This window comes from Galeopterus variegatus, unplaced genomic scaffold (assembly GCF_000696425.1).
Source record: "Galeopterus variegatus unplaced genomic scaffold, G_variegatus-3.0.2 Scaffold365, whole genome shotgun sequence".
Taxonomy (NCBI): Eukaryota; Metazoa; Chordata; class Mammalia; order Dermoptera; family Cynocephalidae; genus Galeopterus; species Galeopterus variegatus.
The window spans coordinates 364,052-366,034 of NW_007726476.1; the positions used below are offsets into that span (position 1 = coordinate 364,052).

Sequence of the window (1,983 nt, forward strand, 5' to 3'; positions counted from 1 at the left end):
GATCCCACATACAGACCGATTCCTGCTCACTGGCTGAGCGAGGTGCGGGAGCAACACTGAGGGTTGCGGTCCCGTTGCTGGTCCCAGTCCGGTGCGGGCGCGACACTGAGGGTTGCGATCCGTTGCCGGACACGAAAAAAGACAAAAAAAAAAGAAATACTACTTTATATAAATAATGGAAAATTCCACACATTCCAAGATATAATAGGCAAATTCCCACTGTTTTCTGAGTTAGAGAGCTCAAGTTGAAAATGATCTCAGCCAAAGATTCAAATTAGAACCAACAGGATCGGACTTTTGTACCCTAAAGTATTTCATTTCTTCTGTATTTTCTTACGTATTTTTCTTTAATCATTTCCCCTCACACTGGGAAGACTGAGTTTGGGAAAGGTTACAGCAAGGGGAATCACTTCCTATAGTGACACTTTATGGTCATGGCCAACACTGCAGTCTCAGATATGTGTTAGTGCATTCCTATAGATGCCAAAAAGTCTGCAGCTGAAGTGGCATAAACAGCAGTGGCACAAACAATTCCCTTTTATTTTCTGGAACTGCAGGCCAGGTAATACTGTAATTTTTCGATTCTAACATGTGCGTTTTTCATCTCAGAGATTGCAATTTAGTCTATAACAAACAGCCCATCATAGTTTAACTGACAGTATTTTTTCTTAGGGGTACATAAAATATATGCCTTACAATTGATGGCATTATAAAATTGATAAGATACAACATATATCACACACAACAAAAATTTAAAGTAACCAAGATGGGAAAAAATGACTTAATCTAAAAAAAAAATATCTAAAAAAAATCTTAATCTAAAAATCTAAGGGAATATAGGCTTAGTAACTTTTACCATGTAGTTATGTTTTAGTTTGAGATTTTCTTTTTTTTTTTTTTGTCTTTTTTCGTGACCAGCAACGGATCGAAACCCTCAGTGTTGCGCCCGTACCGGACCGGGACCGGCCACGGGATCGCAACCCTCGGTGTTGCTCCCGCCCCTCGCTCAGCCAGTGAGCGGCCGGTCTGTATGTGGGATCCGAACCCTCGGCAGGAGCGCCACCGCGCTTCCCAAGCGGCGCACTATAGCAGTGCGCCACCGGGCCGGCCCTAGTTTGAGATTTTCTAACTCAAAAGAAACTCAGGTTATGACTTACCTTAATTCAGCAACATCAGCTTTATCCAGGGTATTTAGAGCCACAATTGACTTGTCTAAAGCTGGCATCACATTTTTTAGTTCATTGGCAGTTTTCTGCAATAAAAATATAAGTCCCTAAATACATATGAATAAATATAGTTGCATACTTAAAATTTATATATGTTGAACTTGGAAAATGAAAATGTAATTTGACATTTTTTTATAATGCCCATAAGTTATGCATCTTGCACAACTTAGACATGCTTATACTGTTGGAAATGTGTGTCACAGTCCTAAATGAGAAGGTATCTGTGGGAAGCAAAAACACTAAGTGGCTCTGCCTTCTCTATCACCTAAGTGTAGTATTAACAATGGCCTTTTGAGGATTGGTCCAGTTAAAGGTGGAATTACTGTGAAGCTAATGAAGCTTAACCATGAGCCCCTCACTCGCACAGACTCCTTTCACAGTCCTGGAAGGAGCTCTGCCAATATGTTTTTAGGGTCATATGTTTTTTATTAAATTTGCAAAGGTAAGACATTTTAACAGCAACCAGTTAGGACTGATTTCTCTTTGCATTTTGCCTCACTCTTTGTCAGGTTTTCTATCAAGTCACGTAGCACTGAAGTGGCTGTGGATATTTCTGGGATCTGATGAAGGAATTGAGTTGGGAATTATATTTACATTGCTCACAGTCACTTCCCTCTATGATAAAGTTATTGCAAGCTATTCCAAAAGGAATAACTTCCAGAAATATTTCTGTAGTCCACTGTTCCAGCTTTCTTGGTGATATGACATTGAGACTCAGGGCCAAAGGTCATATTGTATATAAATTTGTCCAATAGTG

General features: G+C 39.7%; 1 protein-coding gene across 1 annotated transcript in view; it reads right to left on the bottom strand.

Annotated features, from left to right (window-relative positions):
- Positions 1 to 1,983, bottom strand: part of DNAH14 (dynein, axonemal, heavy chain 14) — a 390,354-nt gene that overhangs the window by 88,113 nt on the left and 300,258 nt on the right. The window contains 1 exon segment of the mRNA XM_008567995.1: positions 1,158 to 1,252. Coding sequence (XP_008566217.1) covers positions 1,158 to 1,252 — 95 coding nt within the window.